The 24,402-nt window shown below is 34.8% G+C and overlaps 1 protein-coding gene across 1 annotated transcript; it reads right to left on the bottom strand.

The window, feature by feature from the left end:
- Positions 1-1,390: 1,390 nt before the first annotated feature.
- LOC128982222 (calcium and integrin-binding protein 1-like) lies at positions 1,391-22,677 on the bottom strand. Its single transcript, XM_054401290.1, has 5 exons — positions 22,200-22,677; positions 20,043-20,077; positions 13,813-14,060; positions 5,784-5,982; positions 1,391-1,660 (listed from the first exon to the last, which is right to left on the bottom strand). The coding sequence occupies exons 1-5, from the start codon at positions 22,248-22,250 to the stop codon at positions 1,639-1,641; spliced, it is 555 nt and encodes a 184-aa protein (XP_054257265.1). The 5' UTR covers positions 22,251-22,677; the 3' UTR covers positions 1,391-1,638.
- Positions 22,678-24,402: the final 1,725 nt, after the last annotated feature.

Here is a 24,402-nt window from a genome sequence, read left to right as displayed (position 1 = left end):
TTACCAGTAAACTCTTAAAAAATCCAAAACCTATGTTTATAATCAGAATCAGTAATGCCTGCTTCTAGTATTGTTCCCTGTCTGCCATCTTCAAATGTCAAATTTCCCAAAATTGTATGGATGTACTAAGAAACATGATTTTTGACTGTCATAACTTACTTATTTGTCATCGCTGTCAAAGGAACCCTGTTTTCTAGGCCTACTATTTAATAAGAAAAAATGGCTGTATTTATATTTTGGAAAGTAAAACGTTCCATGTTATCTTCTCAGTTTATTTGTTAACTTTATGCTTATGATTTTGTTACTACATATAATGCAACAGTAAATAAATATACAAACAAAAAAGATCTGTCTTCACACCCTAACCTTAAAAAAATGCTTTTGTAATGATTCTTCAGATCTGGGAAGCTGTCCTTGTCATTTCATATACATTTTAGTCTTGCTCTTTCAGTAGGGTATACACTATACGGTTTTTGCTCTACTGTTAAAAACTGTATGGGTAATTTTTGTTAGAAGTGTAAAGAACAACATGAGACTTTCACACTACACGATTACGGCGACCGCAGAAAACAGTGCTGTTTTGCAGCCGTCCACTGCCACTGAACCTGACGGTTGGTGCGCCGTGCGTCAGTGACGCGTGTAGTGAAATGCAAAGCTTACATACTGCATGGTTATGGAACGGGAGCCCACCAGCCAGTGCAAATAGATCAGCTGTTGCAATGATTATCATATACAATCTGATATGTCAATTGTAGGCCTACACTGTTTATGTTCATCATGATTTTGTAAACACAATTATCTATCCGTACAGTAAAAAACCGTATAATGTGAAAGAAACTTAGATACGACGTAAAATAGTTTGTTTCAACCGGATGGCGGAAACCGTATAAAGTGAAAGGAGCGTTATGGTACCTATCCAAACCAAGCTATTTATACTTCTCTTCTCAGTTATAACAACATTAACAACTGTATTTCAGTATATTTAGGTCAATTGACAGTATTAGTTTTAAAACAACCTAGGATCGTGCGTTGATTCTACCATACTGTACACGTATAAATGTTTCCAGAAAACTCATTAAAAAGCTCAACTCTTCTTCTTGAAAAGCAAGAAGCGATGTAGTTTTCTTCTAAAGCTTGATTCGTGCCCAGTACTCAAATACTCTTTTTGGTAAATAGTTTGTATTCTACCATAATTTATAGTTATTGTAAAATTAAACTAATATTTATTAAAAGCACGCTATTGTGAACTCGCAACCAAGTGGCCTATCCTATGTTAATCATTGAAGTGAGTAATTGAAGAAACTTGGACTAAGTGAGCAGTTATTATTATTACATGCCTTCAAAGGCAACACTACATATCTGAGGAAAAATACCAAAACACAAATTTTAGACATGGTATAAAATTTATTGACTTTTCTCCATAAGTATAACAACAATAAATAAATATAAAGGCATTGTTAATTTAGGTTAGTAAAAATTAATAATAATTATGATGTTGAGATGATCACTAAAGCAACAAAATGTATTTAACATACAAAAACATCTATTAGGTACCTGATTAGCACATCTTCAGACTAGAATGGATTGGCAAATAAAGCGTTGAATGAAAAATTCATGTGATGTCTTCACAATAATTGCTCAAAGTTGGATGCGAAAAACACTGAAACAAACAGCACAATTTTAGTCAAAGAAAAATGTTGTGAAACTAATATCACTTTTCACCACACTATGATGTTTTTATCTGTTTTACATAAGTTAATTGTTGGCTGAAAGTTACGTTTTGCTGGCCTTGCCAGCTGTCATGGTCATTTGGGGACCGAGCAGGTTTTTACATCCCTAGGGCCGCAAAATCAGCTGCCCACTTACTTTCTTCAAACATGAATGCATATTAAATACACAATCAGTATCCCTAGCATTGCAATAGAATTGTTTTATTGTCATCGCTGCCTAGCAACCATTTATTATTATTTTTGCTGATTCCTCAAATTATTTCTTCACGACATAACATTAAAGTTGTAGTTGTGTTGACTATCAGTGTGCATTATTATTGTGGTGTATTCACCACTATTGTGTTAATAGGGTATAGTGTGGTGAAAAATAGCGTTTGTACCACGGACCGATATGGTTTTGCAGCTCTCGATCGTTTTAAGTTCTCGACTTCGTCTCGAGCTTAAGAGCTATCTCGAGCCTGCAAAACCTCATTTTCGGCCCTAAGTACGAAATATACTATTACATCTTACTGCAACAAAAACAGCTGTTTAAATATGTTACAGGTGTAGTTTTTTTACTCCATATGGAGAAAAAGTCAGCCAATATAAACTCAGTTGTCAAATTTGATTATAAACATTCGCATGAATCAAAATTATATATTGAAATTATATATTGGTTATTTATATATTTAATCAGTTGACAATCCAGAAAAATTTTTGGTATTGGTCCATTATTGTCAATTGTTTGACAAATCGATAGTATAATGTACATTAACACAATCAAATAGACCAATTAATTGAATCATCATTACCAAACAGCTGCTTGTTTGCATTAGCAAAATTGTAAACAAGTTGGAAGTTGTTTTGAGAGGATATCCTTTATACAGATTAACTTAGTTTGTTAAATGGTGTTGCAATATAACAAAAAGTATGGTTCATCACGCAAGCAAAAAGATTATTTTATTTAAAGGCAGTATTAAAAAAATAATGAAGCACCAATACTTGTATCACTCAAAAATATGTGTAAGTTCTACATATTATATTCTCATAATAATAAGCTACGTAAGCTCATCTCACTCCATTCTTCATTCACTCAGCATTCAAATTAATAACAAATAATTGGTTAAACCTAATAATGGCTACATTTTTTGGCAAATTCAAATTCAGCTTTAAATACTACACATTAATAGTAAATAAACTATGAAAAAAATAATAACAATAAGTAGTTTAAAATCTAACAAAAAACCACAAGGTGGTAACACTTTCCCCGCCAAGTCAGCAATCCAAAAAAGATAATAAATCATTACTTTTTCCGCCATGAAAAACAATGTAATGTATGTAAGTTTGGCAACTTGGCGGCAGACTTTTGCTTGGTTTTTTTCATTAAAGTTACGTTTGTGGATAATTGTACAAATCAATTTCTCTAATTAATTAGTCCAACTAAGTATAATAATTTTGAGGTAATCAGTAAATATAAAACCATCACTATTATGATTTTATGAAATGTGGCACAAATAAGGTCAAATTTTGTAAAATAAGCTCTCACATAGCAATGTACTAATGGGGGAGATACTTGCTCAATGAAACTAGTTTTAAGGTATTTTTTAAAATGATCGAGCAAAAGTCTGCCGCCAAGTTGCCAAACTTACATACATTGCATTGTTTTTCTTGGCGGAAAAAGTAATGATTTATTATCTTTTTTGGATTGCTGACTTGGCGGGGAAAGTGTTACCACTTAGTGGTTTTTTGTTAGATTTTGTTTATTTTTAATATCAGTTTCAAATTTCATCAATGGTCATCTTGAACAACATAAAATGCGTTGGTGTTACATAAGTGTTCTGATAATTAAACCCGTATATCTAAAGACTAGTGTAAATTGAGCCCTTATTAGAGAAGTTAAAATGTAATCAAACAGATTAGGATTGTTAGAAATAGCATAAGGCAATCAAATATTGAAAAACTCATTTATCCTAAATTTACATATCACTTTCTAATTGCTTGTTTAACATACGTAGAGTGAATTTCCCGATCGTTTGATTTGTTTTAGTGTATCAAAACATAAAACAAACCTAAGTCCTAGTACTAAGTTTCTAGTTCCTAGGTTTCATATGTTTTGATAAGTAGTATTAAACTGTTAAAAATGACGAGCTGCTGTACCAGTGTACCATCGGTACACTGCATTTTTCAATGGAAAGTATCGGGGAATATCACTGCTCTAAGTAATTTTATATAGTAAGTAGTTCAAATCATTCGGTATACCTGAAAAAAATCTATACTTATAAAAGGCAAAGCCCTCACTGACACACCCACTCATCACTAATTCTCCCACTTCCCATTTACCTAGGAGGCTGAAATTTGGTACATTGATTCTTTAGGCATTAAATAGGAAAACTAAGGTGTTTTTATTCTGATCGGACTCTCGGGCTCCGCCCCAGTGGCTCTGGAGTTTCCCATGTTAGCCTTATGATTTTTCATATTTAAAAGGAATTAATGAATCTTAACAGCTGTTTCAATTAAACAAGTTGGTTCTGTTCTATGATGTTCAATAGCATTAAAGTTACAAGGATTACCAACAGGGTGCAGCACTATTATTTAATTTATGACAACAGCTAATTTGCAACCAAAAGGTGAGTGAGCGTAGCGAACAAACTTTAACCTGGAGACGAGTTAGCGTAGCGAACGAGCTAACCTGAAGGCAAGTGAGCGCAGCGAACGAGCTCCAACCTAAAGGTGAGTGAGCGTAGCGAACGAACTTCAACCAGGACGTGATTGAGCCATGCGAACGAGATCATCTTGAACATTAAGAAGTTAAACGGGGCAAAGCCCGCGGGTACAGCTAGTACTTTATAAAAGTTTTAAAATATTTTTTCAGCTGTTCCTATGAATTTCTCTAACATTGAAAATAATTGAGATGTAATCGCAGCTGGTCCTTCTTTTGTTTTGATTTTAATCCCATGTTATTTAAATGGGCCAAAATCGTACTTTGAGGGCTTGCGAAGGGTTTATGGGTCAACTCACCGACTTGAGACCCTCAAAAGGCACATCTACACGTTAAGGGCTTTCAAACAACATAAAGAACATTAAAATTGAGCCAGTGGTTTGGGCTGTAGGTCCGTCAACATTCAAGGAGAAGGAGGAGAAGGAGAACACGGAAAATTTGTGAATTTTCAAACTAGTTTTTCTTGGCTCAAACACAACCGTTTTTTAAATTCTTTTTTTAATTTTGTTGAGAATGAGTGCCCCTATCCAATAGATGGACAATTATTTTAATAGCTTTTGTTTCTTCAGAGCTATAGACGAGTGAAAAAACCACTTTATCACGTCATGTATATATACACTGCAGCAGCTGTGTACCGCTGGGGGACTTGGCGGGGCGTTCCTTAATACATGTATTGTTGGTAATCCAAATGGTTGCTGTGGCAACTAGTTTCAGCTCACAAAGGAGCCATCGTTTAAAACTTTACAAGGACATTGTCGCTTCTTCTAAGTTGTCACATTTTACAAACTCTTGCCGGCCGCGTCGTTAAATCTAGTCATGCAAGTTATGTTTTTAATGTTTCGATGTTTGAAAATATTGGTGAATTGTGACTACCTTTAGAGGAAGCGACGATTACCAACCATACAGGCATTTTAAACCACTTGGTGTATCTTGATAATCTGGAGGCAACTCATATAAAAAATATGAAAAAATGAATATTAATTCTTTAATCTATGTACAGTTAGTTCATCTGTTAAGGTGAGGAAAATTACTTGAATCTGAAACCATGACTTTAATAGTTAAGAACATTTTTAGATTGTTGTAGTCTATAACTTATTTATAGCCAAGGTAACTTCTAATCTTCATGGTAAAAAGGTAAAACTAAGCATTTTTAACTTTTTATGTGATATGATAACAATGTAAGACTTAGAAGTTTAGAACGTCTTGAAATTAAATTTATGTATGCATGTTCTGTTCAGTGACCCTCTAGTAAGACCGCAAAATGTTTATTAAAAGTGATTATAAGACACCACCCATTAAATCTGCCCCTGTCCCTGAGAGTACTATAAACTCAAATATCCTGATTCAGTGCATACTTGGCAAAGTCAGGAGACTTGTCCACAATGTGCTCAAACTCAGCAAATGACAGGGCTCCATCATCATCGAGGTCCGCTTCGTCCAAAATGTTCTGTATGAGTATCTGGACATCCACTTCAGACAGTCGCTGTGGCCCAGTCAACCGATCTATCACATGCCTCAGGTCTGACACTCCCAACATGTCGTCTCCGTCAAAATCTTAAAAATCATATCAAAAAGAGTTAGGTGAACAAATACAAAAAGTAAAGTGGTCAGATACATTTGTACATCAATTATCAATTATTTAATATGGGAACGCCACTATATATAATATATTTGTGTACTGGAATGCTCAAGGATGTTTTACACTTTCAAAATGAGCTATGAAAATACACAATGGTAGTTGGTCCAGAATCACGTAGAAAGAATATTCCAGATTTTTTAACACTGTGCTTGGATTTTATATATTTTTTGCAATAATTCCAACCATTCCAGAATGTTCTGGATAGTGTTGGCCTATAATGATTTATCCAGGTCTAGAACAGCAAACCCCAAACTTTATGGTCTAGCCACCCACCACCACCTCGGAATTCTTGCAACCACCTTAATAAATAATAATAGAATGCTATAATTTTTTTTTTTTTATTATTAGGTATACATTTTTAATATTATTGTGTAGACTGAGCAACATCCTACCATACTCTGGCAGAGGCCAGATGGACTCTATAGGATTAGGCGACCCTAATTACTACATACACAGTCATACACTCAAACTCTCACGCGTCAGGGTCCGGACGGTTTAGCCCTCTAGTACGCTCTTACAACTTTTTAAATTTGGTTCTGGAAGTTTGTGGTTTTGCCATTTTGAAAATCTTCAAATTAAGACAGTAAAAATTAGGGGTCGCCGGAATGGTCGCCCCCGGAAACATCACCCCCCAGGCTAAACGTGACGTCACGAAACCAGACAACCAGCTGGTATAAAATCTATGTCCGCGACCGGAATCGTTCCCCCCCAAGGGCTTGACAAGTAATTTATCAAAATCTAGTTGATATGAACTAATTATGTTATTAATTTTAATTCAAACAAGTAGAAACGGAAAGGTCTTCCCCGGCAAATGTACACCCCGGAATCGTCCCCCCCTGAAACGCTACCCCTAGTAGGGCTGGGCTGCTCGGCAGCCTACCTGCTGCCCGTCCTCCTCAGTCCATTGTTCTGAGGGTCGGCCGCTCGTTCATTATTATTGTCGCTTGGACAACAGCTTTTCCACAGAAGAAAATTGCAGACGCTGTGGTGGAATATCAATCAGTAGATTTAGATGTGTATGAACTTCTAAGACAACTAAATAATGCGAGCAAAGATTGACTTTAAAAAATTATTCTTTTATACTTAATTCATAACCAACGATAATGCGTAAAGTTACATTTTCTTTGTTGCATTAAATGGCAGTTATACTTATCAACATCAGTAAACTTACCTTACACCCTATGGTAATTGTTAAGCAACACATTTGTTAAAAATAGAATAATTTCTAAATGTATTAAAAATGAATCGCAATGCTTTAGGTTTGGCCCCGATTTAATTAATAATTTGAAAATTAGAAACAGATTATTAAATAAGAATAAACATAATAATATCTTTTAGGGGATTAATCCCTTAAACTTATCGAAATAATTAATTTTTAGTAATTACAAATATGTAAATGATACTATTCTAAAGGTTATGCCAAAAAGTACCTTTATTCAGATACAGCCTAGGCTAGTTTCATATCACTGGAATATAGAGTCAAAATATAATGAAAGTATAATCAAAATATCAGAATCACTTTAAATCGAGAAGAGGACTTGCAATCAGTGTTGATATACCAATAAATTAGTTTTGTTATAAGATGTATATGTTTAGAAAACCTTTTTGCTACTGAAGTTTGCAAAATTATGTTTCATAATTACTAAGGGGAAAATATACGTGAGTTCAAATTTTTAATATGTATCAAAATTTGAAATGTTGAGCTGTAAACTTGTATTACATCGCTTAAACGATAGTAACATTCGTATATACTCCAATTAATGTATCATAAAGTGCCAATTATAATTAAAAATACCCCCGACACAGAAAACCTGCAGACTAAGCGAATTTCCACTTGCCTGATTGGATTTACGCTAAAATGTCTCTGTAAAAATATCACATTTATTCCCTATTTAAATAACATTAGTTCAATATATATCAATATCAATATCAATTGATATGGGGACGCCACCTAGGTGCGTATTTTAACCCAAATATGAGTGTAGAATGTTGTGAGATGATCTGTGTAGCTTTTTTATACACAAGGAATTTATACAGTACCGGTACAAACTTCATTTACAATATAATTTAAAACAATAAAATATATCAAAATCAAAATCAAGAGCACAAAAAGAAGAAAAAAGCATAAAGATAAATTTTGTTGTGTTACACACTTTAAATTTAAGTGTTTCGTTTCTTATTCTTATTTTAGCGAATTTCCCATATAGGGAATAAGCTATTACCGTAGTACTCATGGTAAGACCTGGACGCAGGACCGATTTTTTTTTCGTTTTGAGGTCCCTAGAGGCCAAAAACACCACCCGTTCAAATACATATATCTAATATATAAAATTCTCGTGTCACAGTGTTTGTCTGCAAACTCCTCCGGAACGACTTCACCGATCGTTATGAAATTTGGTGTGTAAATTCTGTAGGTATGCGAATCGGACGTAAACTATTTCCCGTTTCGAAATTCTTAAAAGGGCTCCGCCCCAGTGGCTCTGGAGTTTCCCATGTTAACCTTATGAGAAATGGAATTAATGAATCTTAACAGCTGTTTCAATTAAACAAGTTGGTTCTGTTCTATGATGTTCAATAGCATTAAAGTTACAAGGATTACCAACAGGGTGCAGCACTATTATTTCTTTTACATTTATGACAACAGCTAATTTGCAACCAAAAGGTGAGTGAGCGTAGCGAACGAACTTCAACCTGGAGGCGAGTTAGCGTAGCGAACGAGCTCCAACCCAAAGGTGAGTGAGCGTAGCGAACGAACTTCAACCAGGACGTGATTGAGCGATGCGAACGAGATCATCTTGAAAATTAAACGTAACGGTACTTTCTTTCCATCGGTCTGTCTTAGGGGAAACCTATAACTTAGGCGATACGAAGTTCGCCGGGTCAGCTAGTATATATATATATATGTGTGTGTGTGTGTGTGTGTGTGTGTGTGTGTGTGTGTGTGTGTCCGTTAGCACGATAACTCGAGCAAAAATGATCCGATTTTGTTTAAATTTGGTACAAACGTGTAAACCTACGTTTATTCGAACGAGTTCGCGATCCAGCATGATCGGACCATGGGAACGGGGATTTACGGGGGGTTTTATGGGGTAAAAATAGGTTCTTCCCATTTTTGACCCAAAAAACATAAAATTTAGCAATTTCGTTCAAAACCATTTTGTAGAGCTTAAAAAAACAAATAATTTAGTATATTGAAGCGTTATTATGCGCCTAATGGTTACGGAGAAAATTCAAAAAAATTGTAAATTTAAAATTCCCATGTTATTCTTATGGAGAATAAGTAACCTGTTGTAGTTTGCTTGCTTATAAACATATTTTGATCAAATTTGGAAAACGTTTTTATTTCTTACTAACTATTAACATTTTACAAAAAAAAAACAGTTTTACCCTCCCTGATGCAGCAAACCTAAGTACTTGTTAAACTAATTCTATTTAAATTGGGAATAAATGTTATATTTTTAAGTAGACATTTCAGTGTAAATCAAATCAGTCAAATGGAAATTCGCTTAGTCCGCAGGTTTGCTGCGGCGGGGGTATTTATTTCTTTTTATAAATACACATTTTGCTACTGTAGTACCTTTACCTATTTGGTAGTGTTTGGACACCTTCTTATATGGGAAAAGGTTGAAAAATATGTAGATAATATTTCAAATTATCAAATCAAATATTTAGTCATTTTAACTACGTAAAAAATAATGTAAGTAAATAATTAAATATATTTTCTTAAATTGTTTTTGGCAACAAATAAATCATTAAAAACCTGGTAAACATTAAAGACCAAGAGCACAACAAATAAAGAAAGCAAAAAGAAAAATCATTTTTGTCCTAAATGAAAAATGGCTTTAATACAAAAAATAACGTTTTACTAAGTTGTAGAATATGCCTACGGTTATCTGTAAATATCAACTTATGCTCTTATTTAAGATTTCCTTCTGACTCCTTGCAGGATGTCCCCATTATATGACAGAAAACTGACAGTCTTTAAAACGTTGTTTTTAGGTGTGGTGTTTATGTACCAAATCTTATTGATTTATCTATTGCCGTTTTGAAAATATTAAGCCCATGCGGGACTTTATAAATACACCCTGTATATGTGACCGTGAGCGCGGTAACTCGGGCAATAACGCTGCGAGTTTGATGAGATATGTTACAAACGTGTAAGCCTAAGTTTATTAGAACGAGTTCGTGAACCAGCATAATCGGACTATGGGAACGGGTGTGTCTGAATTGCGAACACCTCCAAAATGCTGGAGACTGAACATAAGTCGCCAAGATTGCGCACAAATATTCGGAATCGGGGAAAATGGATGAGTCACTGTTTCTTGTAATTTATGGAAGATTTAATACAATTGTTTTAAATGTAATGTTTTAAGACTTGACTTGGCATGTACAAAAACGCAAAGAGTGGAAAAGTAAACGGATAAGCAAGAATTCATATGGGTGGGTTTCATCGATTTCCACTAGAGTGTGCAATTAATTGTGATATATTATATTTTTAAACGTGACAGAGTTTTTTTTTTCATTTCAGGATTCTGAATCAACCACTTTCGCGATTTCGTGATTTTTGTGTTGAAATAAATATAATTTTCTAAGGAAGGTAATGTCAATGCCATGATTTCATTTTTTTAAGTTTATTTTTTTTAGTCTAGCAGCCGACGCTAATAATTTAAAGTCGTTTCAGTGCTGTTTTAACTAACAGCTGGTTTCAAACTGTCATTGACGTTTTTTATGTTACAAGTGGTAGTTTACTTAAAATTGATCGTCGGTGATTGCCCGCATACTGTTTTAATTTTAAATGTTGTTTTTTCCTACCGTAACGGATCTTCGTATTCAGGAAATCTGCAGTTTTGAACTATACATGTCTAATACTTCTACCCTTGGGTAAAATCAAGATTTGTCTGAAATCAAATCTGTGTAAGTAGGCCTATAAGTTTATGCCATGAAAGTTATGTCATGTTTGTAGAATGTGTGTAGTCTATATCGATATACCAACATTTCGAGGGTTATAAAAATGTAAACCGGTGTAGCAGGTCTCTAGAAAACACTGGGGAAAATCCCCTACCATATTTTGAGCTGATTTTATTGTTAGTGCAACTTCAGAGTATACTTTTTACAAATTACATTAACATTTTCAAAATCTGTTTAAAACTCAATGAGGCGTTCTGTTCACAAATTAACCCCTTCCAAATTAATTAAGTACATAGGCTAGATAACACTGATAATTATGAATTATGTTAATGTACGAATTATGGTAAAAAGATGAAACTGACTTTAGTAAATAACTAACTAAACTTTTCCTTGACTATGTTAAACAAACGTATTTGGCTCAGGTATTCTTGGGAGGGATACCTGAAGTGGGGAAGTCTAAGCTATTTTACAAAAAATACTTCCCGCTATAAATACAGTTGTACTCTACGAATTAATAGTCTGCAAATTACAGACGACTCCATAAATCAATACTCTGAGAATAGTGGATACTATACTTAGGATTATGTTCTCTTGCAAACTTTTAAGTTATACGTATTAATATTCTGCGAACTACAGGTAGATTTAAATGTGTAACTTTCAAAACAATGGACGACCGTTCATGGAATAACTGTACTACTTCAATGTCAATTTAGTTATTTAATATCAGCAGTGTGAAATCATGAAATAAAGTGAATGTGACACTGTTGCTTGCTTCTCTGTCAACGCAAACGTAAACAGTGTGAGCTTTTTCCTGTTTATTGCCGAAGAAACTAACCAATATTTACTTTCTAAATTCTTTTTACGGGAAAGAGTCCTTCACCAATATCAAATCAGGAATATTCTCAATGCATTTATTTTACCATAAAATCCAGACAATTATTTAAATGTATAAAAATTATATACAGCATTTATTGCTCAATGTTTACAATTTAAGAATTAGGAAATGTGAAAATATGTTTGTCAAGTGTGTACTTTATTATGATGTTGAGTGGTTGAAGCATGCTCATATTAATACGAGTTGATTCCTTACTTAATTGTCACTCTTACTATAAACATGTTATTTCATTTCCACGTTTTTCAAATACATTTTATACGTTGACGGAAAAAAAAACTATATGTAATTTATACATCATTTGATGTATAAAATTAAGGGGAAATGTCAATAGAAAGCACAATATCAAAGTGTTAATTTGTATTTATCTTAATATCCACAACATTTGCGTAAAAATACCAAATCCTTCCCATTCTTGCGAGTTCAGTCGAGCGGTGGTAATATGGGACAGTCTCTACCCTTGTGAACAATAGCTGGCTCGAGTCACGAGCCCAAGCCCTACAGCAGGTATACCGGGGGAGATCATGGCAGGGGGGGACCTTTCCGGGGTGTGCATTTTGAAAACGATCGGGGTTAACGTATCCGGTTAACATCAATTCTAATTAGAAAATCTGGTAATTGTATATGATAAGTGAATATAATTATCTAATTAATACGCAAACTCAAAAATAACTCGTCATATCGACGAGTGCATGCTGCAACTGAAATTGAGTGTCCGCGGCCGGAAACATCACCCCCCGGTCTCTGACGTCAATATGACGTAGGGGGGTGATGTTTCCGGGGGCGACCTTTCCGCGTCCCCAAAATTAGTCTAAAAACATGATACAATTATATCGTGAAGGAATAACTGTGAATCTAAAAACTTAAATAACTGTAAAAGTTTTATTTTGGACATAACAGTGATAAATTTTGAGGTATTGTACAAACATTTTAATTAATTTTCTATGATGGTATGATGGGTACACATATAGGCCTAAGCATATTACTTCTTGGTTACCTATGTGTTTTTTTCTAAGACAAACAATCACCTTATCTAGGATTCGATAAATTTTGTAAACTGTAAATGTGATAATTTGCATATTACATAATAAAACATTAAATTTTAAAATACTAGCTACTTGGGATGTATAAAAAAAATAAAATGAAAGCTCAATAGAGCAATGGGGGAATTGCGGCACCATCTTCAAATTGAATGCTTCGAATTTTTCGTCTAGTTCCCCGTAGCCTAAGCGGAACTGCTCGAATGATGGAATGCTGGCTTTGGATCCTCAACCATCCGATAATTTGGGAGTATGGTTTTCTCCATTTTACAGCCAGGGCTTCGCTTGTTCTCCTCTGAAACGCTTCATATTCTTTATGGGGGACTCCTTCCGTGGAACATATTAAAGGTGTGAAGCTTCCTCTGATGTCTTCGGCTGCTTTGTCATATTTATTGTGTTTCTGAACGGCATGGTTTCGAGATATTGTTCCCCATTCTTGGTTGGCGTAAGAGGGAGCGTCAGCATTAATAATGCGATTATCAAAAAACGCTATTTTCTCAGCCTCCCAAATATCATTAACTTTAAAATCAGCTTTTAAAGCAGGCACATTGTTTGCAGGGCCAGCTTCTCTCATAATAGGCTCGACTTCAACCCCTTTCCAGGCCATATTTGCTATCGCAGCACAGTGGTCTCGATGTTGATCATGCCCATGTTTGATCAATCCTCCTTTTTTACAATTTAAAGCATGTGTAAGATTCATAGGTTGATCACAACCATCACATCGTACTGGTAAATTTCTAAGTGTGCTGTAATTTGTAAATTGTAAACTGTAAATCTTTGTTAGTAAATATCATTTTATTTTTTACTAGCTGTTTGCCCGTTCTACTCGCTAGTAGTATAATATTTGAAAAAAAGTATTTAACCCAATCTCTATTGCATGACAATTGCTTTTACTGTTTACTCACCGAAAATTCTAAAAGCGTGCTCAGCTTTTACAGCTTTAGGCGCAGCATCACTGAACACAGACATCATGTCCAGGAAGTCTTCAAAAGTACAATCCCCATCATGACTCGAACTAAACACTCGACAAATACGGTCGCCGAAGGGATTCACTTTCAATTCTGGATATTGCAAAACTTTGGCCATTGGTAACTTGGCATTCCTGTTGTGTCCTACTTTTTCAGGGGCAAGTGCTTTGAATTTCTGGTGAGCACTGAAAATATAAAAAACAACATTGTGCAAAATATGAAATTATATATAATGATAATTAGTTGTTATTAAGTGTGCTTGGTTATAATATCACAGCTTCCTTTAATACAAGGCCGCGGCGAGATAAAAGTAGCAATGCTGTAGCATCGGCCTACTGAAACAGTTTTGTTGCACTAATAACTTATAATGGAACATCTGTGCAATGTTTATGTTTACAGGTTTGTTTTCTTTGGCAAATAGGCCATGGCCATAGGCCGGCCGGTGCGATGTAGCCACACACCAACCCCCCGGCCTTGTACTAGAGGAGGTTATGATATTATAAGGTAGAATTTCAAACCCAGTGCCAATTAGGGATCAGTACGTTAGATTCAGATTCAGATTCTTTGCTGATCATTAAATACAACTGTACAATAGATCTTGTCATGCAACATGCAATAAAATTCAATGACCAAAAACAATACATGCAAATGCAGAACTCTGTTACAAGTATAAAGACAGATGAAGACATTATAATTCATAATAAGGAAGCAATGGTTACAATGAAAGGTTGAACTAAGGTGTTGAGTAACATTAAAAAAAAAATACTATAGAGCAAAATGTAAAATAGGCTACATAACAATACAGTGGGCCTGATCAAGCTAAACAACATGCACAAAGTATGAATTATAAAATTCTTGATCAAAATAATAAATTCAAATCACGGAACAGTAAAAACTATAACAGGTACAGAGGTGTTATTAAACCTAATCTATAGACTAATTCATACATGCAGATTGTGTCAGATTGGATAAAAAACTAGATCTAGCGAATATAAATCTTAATGAATAAATAACAAGCATGGTAAAGGAGTTTATAAGCCTAATAATCTAACATGAACAGCATGCTACAATCAGTTTCTTAAAACCGGAACTCATTAATATTGTAGAACAGATTTTCAGCTAACCAAACACTTATTATTTTCATAAATTTATTGAAAGTTACTAAGTGAGCATTTTTGGGCAGCCTATTAAATAGTCTTACACCAGTGTCTACATATGAGGACTGCACCTTTTTCAGTCTGATGTACAGGTCCGATTTATTTAAAACCTATTCCTAGTTCGAATAGGTTAAATTGTTAGTTTAAATTGCCTTATAGGATAAGTTAATTATTATGCCCGGACTGGCGGTGAATTTAGGCCCGGACTGGCTAGGTCCGCGATCGCGGAGGGCCCCCGGCAGAAGAGGGCCCCGAAGGGGCCCCTTCTTGCTTAAAAATTACAAGAAAATGTTGTTATACTTGTTATACTCCTTCGGGGCCCTCTTCTGCCGGGGTTTCTAACAAGGGTTATATAACAAGAAGTTATCAAATGTTTTTAGTAACGTTTTGTTTACATTTTCCAAACTAGATAAATGTGTTTAACAACAGTTTGTATCTTGCCGTTTATATAAAGGCATACAACCATTGACTATAAACCATAGCTTGGTATATAGTTATGATATATAGTCAATGATGCAACATACTGTAGCCTATTGAAAGAAGAGTTACGTTGTTGTAGTGTAATTGTAATACATCGTCTGCGCGGTGACTTGTGTTGTGGCATGTTGTGGTTAGCAGAAGCAGACAACGGCAAAGTGATGCTCTAGCTGATTATTCAGCATAAAGACAGCGCAAAAAGACAGGAAAAGAAGAAAAAGGTACTGGAATCTTTCCGGTAGGTATGTGTCGATTCTCAATGCCACAAATTCTGGAACATTAGTATGTGTATCGAGAATAATTTATCGGCAAGAGTCAATGCCGCTACCGATACCTAGAAGTGGATAGGAATAATTCGAATGCGAAAATAAATTGATGAAATTCAACCATAGATTTTTGTTAACACTACCGCATATAAAATGCAGTAATAACGCATGAAACACGGCTAGCACATAAATCCAACTGTTAAAATTTTTAACACAAGAAAATTCAGAGAGTACAGATAGTATTGCACAATGAACAATTCAGTGTCAGTCAACCAGCTACTGCATCGTCTTGCCTACAAAAAAGATTTGTGATAAAGGGCAATAGTTTGCTCTACTGGAAAGACAATTATATTTTAAATTCATGTTTTTATTAAGAACATAATAGCTTTGACTATTAATACAACAAGACATTCCATTCACATATTAAATTTGTAGCCATATTTGTTCAAGTTTGTTATTTTAGTTAGAAAAAATAAATCTCGGTTACTAAGCCCTAAGCCTAACTAAAGATGTAGCCTATTTTGTCAGACTCAGCAGAATAATTTAATCGGGTTCTTTAAGAAGGCCTACTACATGGCAAAATATAAGCAGTTGGAATTCAAACAACAATTTATAACTTGGTTATTAATGGTAAATACAACCATAGACTAACCAACAAAAGTGGCTTCTTGGCTTTCTTGTAGGGATGGTCAAGTCTCGAAATTTCGGGAAATTTTAAATCTCGTTACACGAGACGAGATTTCTTATTGGCCGAGATTTTTATCAAGACAAGAATAAAAAAAAAAAAAAAAAAAAATTAAAAACGCCTGCAGAAAGTTAATGCAATACCCGCAATACAGGAGCGTGTTGTAGTTGCGTTTCCTTTGCGAAGGCGTTCTTATTTAATTAATTCTTTAAATGTAAATATTACTTTAATTATTTTAATAATATTACTTTAATAACATTTGAGAAGTTTTGTTAAGTGTAAGCAGTGTGAGGAATGTTTTATTAAAAGTCAAAACAAGTAACTATTTTATAAAAATTAATATTGCTTTTATTTTATGATTTATTTTATTTTAGGATAAGTTGAACTCTATCCTAACTGATATCACTATGTTTCCTAACCGTAGGCATTTTTAATAAGTTAGGCGTGATTAATAAAAAAATGTTATGCTGATGTTTTTTAATAAAAGATTGTAAATATTCTTGCCTATTATCATTATTTTTGTATTTAAACAGTCATCTAACAATGTTACAAAATCAGGTAAAAATTTTGAACGTGCATTTCCCGTTGTGTATGAGAAGGGAAATCCCGTCTCGATCTCGTCTCGAAATTTTATGAGAAATAAAAAATCTCGTCTCGTCTCGTCTCAAACTAAAAATCCAATCTCGTCCATCCCTACTTTCTTGTAAACTTTGAAGATCTTTTTTCGTGTCCAGTTCGTGTTGGTGATACTGATAACAGGTTTGTTGTTAAGTGGACCTACTGATACAGTGTTAATACACAGTACCGTATTTCCCATTAGGCCCACTAGGCCCAGGCCTAGGGCGCCAAATTTTAGGGGGCGCAAAATATTCAACTTCTTAAATGAATCCCACGAACGCACCCACGCGTCAGACCAGTAGCCCTGCTGCCAGCCCACTGACGCGCGGGCCTGTCCGAGACCGAGTGTAGTTTGAATTTGCCGTGTTTAGTAAGCAAATAGATGAAGAAGAAATAAGGGTTGCCTTGTTTGGTACTGCCGTGTTGGGAATAACCTGCTTTTACTCGTGTGATATTTCGATTCGTTTTGCTGTTGTCCCAACGACATCCCTGCAGCGACTGCCAAAAGTCAGCTATGTTATTCTCTCCTGTTTACTTAACCTGTTGTGTTGTTCTGTTTATGTTTAGTTAGTAAAAAATGTCGAATTGTGCCGGTATTTCACTTAGAGATAATGAAATAGGTGTAATTTTTTCATCAATTATATTTGCACACCGGTATTTATATGTATCGTGATGGAATTATTTCTGATTTTGAATGTTGTTCATCATAAACGTATTTTGTGTTGTTTATGTTAAATAAAAATGACTAAAAACTCATACTTTTCAAGTTATTTCACACCATCCAAATAAAATTTTGACCATAACAATTATTATTTACTTAAAACTGGTGGATACCGGTACATATAGGCCTATATTTTTTACAATACAATATGGTATGGTATTGTAAATGTTCCACTCCTACATTTTACAAGATTGGGATCTTCTGAGGGAAGGTATTTATCATTGTTCAGTTAATCTCATTAGAGGTATAGTATTATAGGGGCATATATACATTTTAAAGGAGTTGATTTATTGAAAGTATCAACGGATTATCCTTGTATATGCTACTCAATGATAATGATCGTGACATTATTTACGTTTCCCGACCAATATTACGGCCGGGAGGGCGCAACTGTTTTGTGGGCCTAGGGGCGCCGTTTGGCTAAATGCGGCCCTGTTAATACAGTTAATACAGTGTTTGTCTTGTTAGTATTATTTCTCAAATCCCTAAAATCTTTTAGTGATTATTATTACCACACAAATAATGTTGACACAATTTATTAAATTTAGTGTGAATAATACTACACTTTGATTTGAACTCTGTTATAACACTTATTGACACTACATTGTGTGTATTATATTGTTGTAAATAAATAATAAAGTTGATTTTAATAAAAAATAATAGACTTAATATAAGTAAATACCCTAGTATTTTATAAATTATAATTTATAAATTATAATTATTATAAACCTAGCAAAGTGTCTTCCTTCTTATAAAAAATTCCAAAATAGTGAGAGAAAAAACTTGTTTACAAAAATCTAACAAAAAATACTCCCCCGGTAAAGGCCCCCTCCCAGCATGTAGCTGAGGGCCCCAAATGGTCCCAGTCCGGGCCTGATGGAATTATTAAATAGCTTTAAATGTTAAAAAATATTTGTTAAAAAACATTGCCCAAAGAAATGGGTTTAAACCCGCCATGATCGATAAACTTGTCAAAAAACAATTAAAGGAAAAAGCCGATATTAACAGAGTAGGTGGCACAATTGACAAAATCTTTGTAACATCAGAGTATGGTACAAGGCTACCGAATATACTGAAACACGAATTAAAAAAGAAAAACATCGGGGTAGCGTTTAGAACTTCGAACAAACTACGATTACTAAATCCTTCGTCCAGTAATAATCTAGAAACAGGGGAAAAAACTGGAGTTTACAGATTATCTTGTGATGATTGCAATAGTTTTTATATAGGACAAACCGGCCGTGCCTTCAAAACCAGATTCAAAGAACACCTTCCAAAAGCAAAAAATCATTTAAAATCCAATTATGCAGCCCATCTCATTAATGAAAATCATAACTATACAAATTTTGAAACAAATAGGCCTATGACACCCCTACATTTCTGCACAAAAGGAAGCTTCATGAACGCCATAGAAGAGTACGAGATATACAAAGCAACAAAAAGCCATAGTTATGATCTATTAAACGACAAACTAAATTTCCAGTCAAATGCATTGTATGATACTGTAATAGCTAACCAGGAACAGCTGACCGGCAAGGGACAAAGTTCACGAGACCAACGCTCACCGCCGCAGTCATGACAAACGTGTCTAAGTGCGCGCACGCGGTTCGTAGGCCTACAGTAACTATTCTCCGTCCATGTATGTGTAAAAATTATATTTATTTGACGACCTCGGTTGAGTGAAATGTGTTCTTGACGACCTGAAGATGAAGCTTATACTGCTTCGAAACGCGTAGTCGTTAGACAGCAATTTGGATTACTTTGGCAGATCCAGGTAACATTATACCTTTTATAATCTAAAACAGTAATCCTGAGACAAGAAACAACATGAAGTTAAAAAATAACAAGACCATGATTCAGCTACCACTTTAAAACATTGAATGAACTTTTCCAAATTAGAGATAGCCTATGTAAAATTAGAGAATAAATATTTGGTAAATTCTCTAGGTCTAAGTTAACCATACTGGTAACTTAGTAGTACCGGTACACCAACCAAACAACTAAAAATATGAAAAAATTGGAGTTTAATATTTTTTGTAGCAAACGATCCAATCAATTTGTGTGGTTAATCGTATGAAAGCTGACACCAAATTTGATCAGGCCTAAATAAAATTCTATTAAAGTGAGCGAGTCTAAACATATAATGTTCAAGCTCACGTTGAGATTATTTATTTATTTATTTATTTTATATACCAACGGACATCTCCAATTTTATAGACTAGACATAACAATTAGATACTTACTACAATACTTCTTTCTTTGTAAAGTATGTCAAATCCTGAAAAATATTGTATAATGAATAAGGCATATTAAATAACATAGAGGATATACGCGTCCGGTAACCGGACATGGATTAGGCGTTCAGTAGTGATGTCACCGGGTTCTGGGGGTCCGGAACGCCATTACCACAACGATACAATATACTGCCATCGGTGTTTGTGGTGTAGTGGATAGAGTGCTCGGCTGATATGCAAGAGGTACCTGGTTCGATACCAATCGGTATCCTTAACTTTTTGTCAAAGATTTTGCTTTGAATGCCATTTCTTCTTAACCCTCCGAGTGTTATTTGTCGCTGCAGCGACTCACAAACACTGTTTACGGCAAAGGCTCTATGACTGACGAAATCGGATTGAACTGGATCGAGTTAGGTATCGTTTTATTTTACAGATTCAGAGCTTTCTCCGGAGGTCTGTCTCTAAGCGCTATTCATTTTAGTTCCAAAAATATTGTAGCAGACAGCTGACGTGCGTATTTGTAAACAGCTTGGTTATCCTCGGACCGATGACTGATGTGTTTTATTACGTTTATCATTGTTTTAGTGTTAAAAATCAAAAGTAGTGATATACGTGGTGCATTATAAGAAGATTTAAGTGATTTTGAAGGGCTGGTTGATGATCCTGAGGAAGTAGGTAGTGATATTGATGTAAATTATCAGCCAGATTCCTAGCTATGGTTAGGCTATGCATTCTTAGCTAAACACTATGTACTGAAATCTGTTTTTTGCCCATAACTTATTTATTTGCAAATCTACTTCCTTATATTATTATATATTTGTAATCCTCATAAAATTTAGAACAAAGTGGCTATTTTCAAATATTTATAGGCCTATAATTTATACAATTTCATTGAGCGCAAACTTTTTTTTTTTGAAAATTTTCCAAAATATTTTTTTGTTTACCTAAAACATTTTTTTGAAACAAATGTTCCTTATGTTCTATGTATAATATTGAAGCCCATGATTTTCCAAACAAAATGGTATATAGAACAGTATAATTAACATTGTTTTCAAGCTTCTCAGATCCGTTTTAATAAAACCTTGTAAATGAGCAAAAAATAGGCAGACATTAAGGCCAAAACAAGGGACACTCGGAGGGTTAACTGTACATCTTTGGTTAGAATTTTTGGCATTTATAATTTTATTTTATGAACAGAATTTAACCTTCATTCGATTTTTTCATTACAGTAGACTCGCTCTATCCGGACTCCTCGGAGTCGAAGCCAGTCCGGATAACAAGTTTTCTGGTTAAACCGAAGTCCCCAAAATTTTTTAAAAAGGACAGTTTACTGTAAAATTCAACTTAAACTTAGGAGACTATTGTATTTAGACACGTGATCAATGGTCTCAAATCTTTCCCAAGAGAACAGTCGTTTCAGTACCGCCCACTTCCTGCCGATCTAGTCCGGTTAAACCAATGTGCTGATAAAAATTGTCCGGTTAAGTTAAAAGGTGTCAGGATAAGAGGGAGTCTACTGTATCAGTAGCCTAGGTTTGGTTGGTTAGGTAAGTTATGACAGTAACTGCCGGACGTGTAATCCACGTCAGGTTACCGGACGCGTACTTATGCTCGGCAAGTAAATAAATAGTATTAAATAAGTGTTTAAATGTGTAACTTACACACTGTTTGAAATGACCAGTACAAAAACTTACCCTAAGTCTTAAATAACAAGATGGCCCTTATTGTAGCACAGCCCTTGTTTGTGGCTACATATAAAAATTCATGTGTTATCAAATAGCTTATTAGATTAAAGAAGAATCATAATACAATTTTATTTTGTCAGTTCTTGTGTCTTCATTTCGTTTGTTACTAGGGCCTACAGCAGATAAGTACCCTGATATTCGCCACGGGTTTTACCAACCCTCGGATTATCCGGCCACTTCTAGGAAGCTAATACCAAAATGTTTATCTCACAGCTTACAGAGCGTAGTTGCAAGCACTAGTCTTTGTGACTGAAGCGTTTTCAAAATTTGATTCTTTATATTTTAGCTAATTTAGTTGAGCTATAGTAAGTAAGTTAATAAAATAAGACCTTGAACTGAACCATGGCTAAATTGACACAAGCGACAAGCATAGTAAACCTACGGTATTTGTTTAGTTTTGCACATCAAAACGTACACTTACCTGATAATCTTGCAACTCTTCTTCTGTGAATTGGCTTAGACTTTGTCCCATGGCTAAATTAAAATAATAATGCACTTGATTTGATCATTGAGGGATAACTTTTCTTTTAGTACCGAGTGCAATTAACTTACTTATTTGAATATTATGCTATAGGCCCTAGGCCTAAAAGAATTTATAAAACTATTGAAAAACTTAATCAACCTGTTGTATACAGATCAGTGCTATTAAAACGTTAACTTATTGTTAAAACAACCAAAGGTAAGTTAAAGTTTTCGTCTTATATGCTTCTTCTTGAATGAATCTGGCCAGTGTCCACCCACCCTTGCTCAGCTAACCTAAATCCCCCTGGCCCTAGTCCTATCCTAAATCCTAATGCCAAATTTGACTTGACTTGACTACTTGACACTGGCTCTGGCTGCCTGGCATTGACTTTGTTGACTAATGAACTGTTACTCACTGAGTTGTAATGAATGTAATGTGTTGTTGGGACTGACAGTGAAGTGGAAGTGATAGGTGTAGAGATGTGTCGCTGCAGCTGGAACTACATTTATCCATCGTTCCGAGAGTGGAACTCGTTCCACCGTTCCAAGCGGAACCACAATCCAGTTCCAGTTCCACTGGAACTACTTTTTCAGCTGCAGCTCGGTGGAACGATTTGAATGTAGTTCCGGACAAACAGCTGCAGCCTTTTTGTAAATTTTTAAAGATAAGTTCCGGAGTAACTGGATTTGTAAAACACATACAGTTACAACAAAACAGCTGCAGCTGGTTTATTAATACTCTCACTAAACATTAAGTTCTAGTTCTAGCCTGTGCAGCTGATGCGTTTGTGTTGGTTAGTCTATGGTTTGACTTATTTGGTCTATTGTAAACAAATGTTTGATTAGCGGATATGGTTGACATACCTTAACTTCAAAGAAATTAATCATTTTCTGTTTTTTTATTTTTTCAGGGAGGAATTAAATAAAAGTACATCAGTCCAAGTTAAGTCGTGCTCATAATATATACAAATTTAATTATATCTTCCTCAGTAATCAGTACCGTAATAATTGTTTGTGTTTAACTTAATTCAGGATTTCTTGGCTATTAACTTTAGAATTTTATATTAAGAGTAAGTGTAAGTGGTGTTTGAATAATATTATTTTAACAATAAAAAAATGTATAATATGAATAAATGCATAATATGAAGAACCTCTAAAATAATTTATACCGGCCTTGTCACGTATTATTTTTAGACCCTAGATAGACAAACTAAAATAATTAATTAATTGTACAACATTTCCAAAACACGATATTAATTTCTTTACAGCCGCTATTTTGCATTATTTAAAACAATATTCTAATTCAAGAACAGCTTAAACTAATCCGTCTCAAATTATGGCAATAAACTGAGATTTTGTTCATCCGCCCTTTTGCCTCGTTCCACTACAGCCATAGCTCCGCTGCAGCGGGCAAAACCAGCTGCAGCTGGAACTGCTTTTGGAACGAGTTCCACGGCGACCTTGGAACTAGCTGCAGCTGTTTCGCCCAACATCTCTAGATAGGTGACGCGGTGACGGTGACAGCTTGGAATCAATGTCAGGTACCACTTCTTCTTCTTCTTCTTAAAAGAAAATTGTCTGTAAAGCTCGTAATGAGAGCCATGCAGCTTATTGTCTGCAATATAGACTAGGTGGCGTTCGCAGAGGCATCCACAAAATTGAGCGGAGTCATCAGGGGTTCATTGTATATTGTTTTTGTCATACTATAGTAAAAACAGTCGTTTTTAATGCATGCGTTGCGGGTCTAAAGTAGCATTTTTACTCTTTAGGGAGTAAAAATCGTGTTTAGCCTCTATGCAGTAAAAATCAGCTGTTGTCAACTCAATTGTAAATTACTATTGTAAACCATTGCATGAATCGAAATAAGTATCGATTCGTGCTTCGTAATAATTTTAACCTACAGTCTACAGTCTCTTCCCATAGTATTTTAGCATTGCAGATACATTAATCCATTCCCGCACTCAACACTGCTCACCTTTACTACTTCCATCACCACCCCCTACGTCGTGGACCTGTTTCCCTCTCTTCCCATAGCATTTTAGGATTGTAGATACATTAATGTAATTGCCAAAGACAGTCCCACACTCTGCACTGCAAGCCTTACTACTTCCTTCACCATTTCCTACGTCATAGACCTGTTTCCTTCCCTTCATTTACGTATT

This window comes from Macrosteles quadrilineatus, unplaced genomic scaffold (genome assembly GCF_028750875.1).
Source record: "Macrosteles quadrilineatus isolate MER2022 unplaced genomic scaffold, UCM_ALF_1.0 Scaffold_201__1_contigs__length_191814, whole genome shotgun sequence".
NCBI classification, from domain to species: Eukaryota; Metazoa; Arthropoda; class Insecta; order Hemiptera; family Cicadellidae; genus Macrosteles; species Macrosteles quadrilineatus.
Note: the sequence above shows the minus strand (reverse complement) of the source record. Positions and strands in the feature narration are given on the sequence as shown.